Source organism: Pogonomyrmex barbatus, unplaced genomic scaffold (assembly GCF_055798465.1).
Source record: "Pogonomyrmex barbatus isolate J1 unplaced genomic scaffold, ASM5579846v1 scaffold1, whole genome shotgun sequence".
NCBI classification, from domain to species: Eukaryota; Metazoa; Arthropoda; class Insecta; order Hymenoptera; family Formicidae; genus Pogonomyrmex; species Pogonomyrmex barbatus.
The window spans coordinates 11,069,640-11,071,647 of NW_028297098.1; the positions used below are offsets into that span (position 1 = coordinate 11,069,640).

The following is a 2,008-nucleotide window of genomic DNA, read 5'->3' on the forward strand; positions in this document are numbered from 1 at the left end:
ATTTTCCGACACTACCGATAAAATCGTGTCTCGTGAAATAGATGTGGTGCGAGTCCATGCTACATCGACAAATTGTAGAAGAGAATATATATATATAATTATATATATATATATATATATATATTTATTATATATATATATTTATTATATATATATATTTATTATATATATATATATATATATTTATATATATTTAATTAAATATATTTAATTAAATATTATATATAATATATTATATATAATTTTTTTTTTCAAATTGTCCATGTTAGCTATTGTATTAATAAAATATAAGAGTGATATTTAAATGAATTTTAATTTATTAAAGTAAAAATCTCTAATGTCTAAGATTATTGCACTTATCGTTCCGAACTAACAACTATCTTTTTACTTACTTATGAGATGTTGAAAACTTTCGGATTTTTTCGCATATAGTTAAGTGAGTGTATAAAATATTCAGGAGACGTTTATAAAATAAATTTTATTAATCCACAATTTAATTTTTGCTCGTTTATTTGGCCTTTAAATTTATATTGTTAAAAGTACAACACCCCCCTCCCCGAGATGTAAATCGCTCGCCCCAACCACCTCGCCACCCACTCCCCCAGCCGCCTCGCCATCCGCTTCCCCAACCACCTCGTCATCCTCTACTACCTCGCTGTCCGCCTCGTTGTTCGCCTCGTTGTTCGCCTCGTTGTCCGCTTCGTCGTCCATCGCGACGGCAGCAATGGCAATGCGAGCACTCCATTCGTGCCTTCGTGTATCTAAATGAAATGAAAAGTAAATAAATGAGAAATATAATATCACACTATATAAATCATGCATTATAGAAAATACAGAAGTCTGTAACTTACATTTCGTTTCTCTGAGGAATCGCCCTCCTCTCTTTCTCCTCTTTCGATTTTCCTTCTCTTCCTCCGTATCTTCCTCCAACTTTTCTTTTATCGCCTCCTCCACATCCTTCTCTACATCCATTTCATCCACGCTTTCCTCCTTTGTTTTTTCTTTCTTTTCTTTCTTTTGAACTTCGGACCTGTAAAAAAATTTAATTCGTGTGTGTGGTGTGTGTGTGTGTGCGCGCGCGCGCGCGCGCGCGTGTGTGTGTGTGTGTGTGAGTGAGTGAGTGAGTGTGTGTGCATGTTTCTTCTTTACTCTCTCCTTTTCTTATATAATAAAATGGTGCTCAACATATTTTTTTATTATTTTCTTTTTATGGATTTTATGAACTGTAACGTTCATTTTTTATTTTATTTATTTCATTTATTCAAAATGTTTTTCATTTTTCTATTCGAAGTATTGTTTCTTTTTTCTGCACGATTGTTGTATCTCGTACGAGAATATATTTTTACAATAATCATATATTTCAAAAATTCCATTCGATGATTATAACACTTATGATTAATATCCAACCATCCAGCGTGACTTTTATTCGTATGTACATATTCAGATACAATATTTTGAAGAAGGCGATTGAATGTCCAATGATGTTGCCACATACGTGTAAATGTCATTAACTGTGTTTTTGTAATATTTGTAAACGCTGCAGTTGATTTTATTAATTTTGTCACTGTTGAAGCATCTTCATCCTTATTTGAGTATTCTCGAAATTCTATATATTTTTCACTTGCATCATCCATGGGAGTTTTATCATATCATTGCAGCAATCCTCACAATTAGTTTGTTAGTTTTTGTAAAACTTCGACGTACCACAAATCCAGCGAAATATGCAATAGCATTTTCATCATAACCATATAATGGATTTATATTTTCTATATCTTCAAAATTTATATATTCTTCCACAAGTTCTACATCTTCCAAAAATAAATCGCTATCAAAGTTATTGTGAGCATCGCGTAATTTGCGTTTATAAGTGAGTTTTACGTTTTACGAGTTTGGTGATGGAAGAAATTATAGAAATTATAGAAGAATTATTATAGAACGGAGACTAAACCACACTGATGGAATTGAAAGCCGTGCCGAAGCATTTGGGCCTCTCTATTAAGGGCAATAA

The 2,008-nt window shown here is 32.2% G+C and overlaps 1 protein-coding gene across 1 annotated transcript; it reads right to left on the bottom strand.

The window, feature by feature from the left end:
* Positions 1-525: 525 nt before the first annotated feature.
* Positions 526-1,613, bottom strand: LOC148938120 (uncharacterized). The gene is made up of 2 exons (XM_089072785.1): positions 852-1,613; positions 526-761 (listed from the first exon to the last, which is right to left on the bottom strand). The coding sequence occupies exons 1-2, from the start codon at positions 970-972 to the stop codon at positions 526-528; spliced, it is 357 nt and encodes a 118-aa protein (XP_088928911.1). The 5' UTR covers positions 973-1,613.
* Between the last annotated feature and the right edge of the window lie 395 nt (positions 1,614-2,008).

What these genes read in the sequence shown, in the direction of transcription:
- LOC148938120 (XM_089072785.1), bottom strand. Translation starts at nt 972, where the DNA reads ATGGATGTAGAGAAGGATGTGGAGGAGGCGATAAAAGAAAAGTTGGAG. An exon ending in ATTCCTCAGAGAAACGAAAT is followed by an intron (nt 762 to 851) that starts GTAAGTTACAGA and finishes CATTTCATTTAG; the next exon opens with ATACACGAAGGCACGAATGG.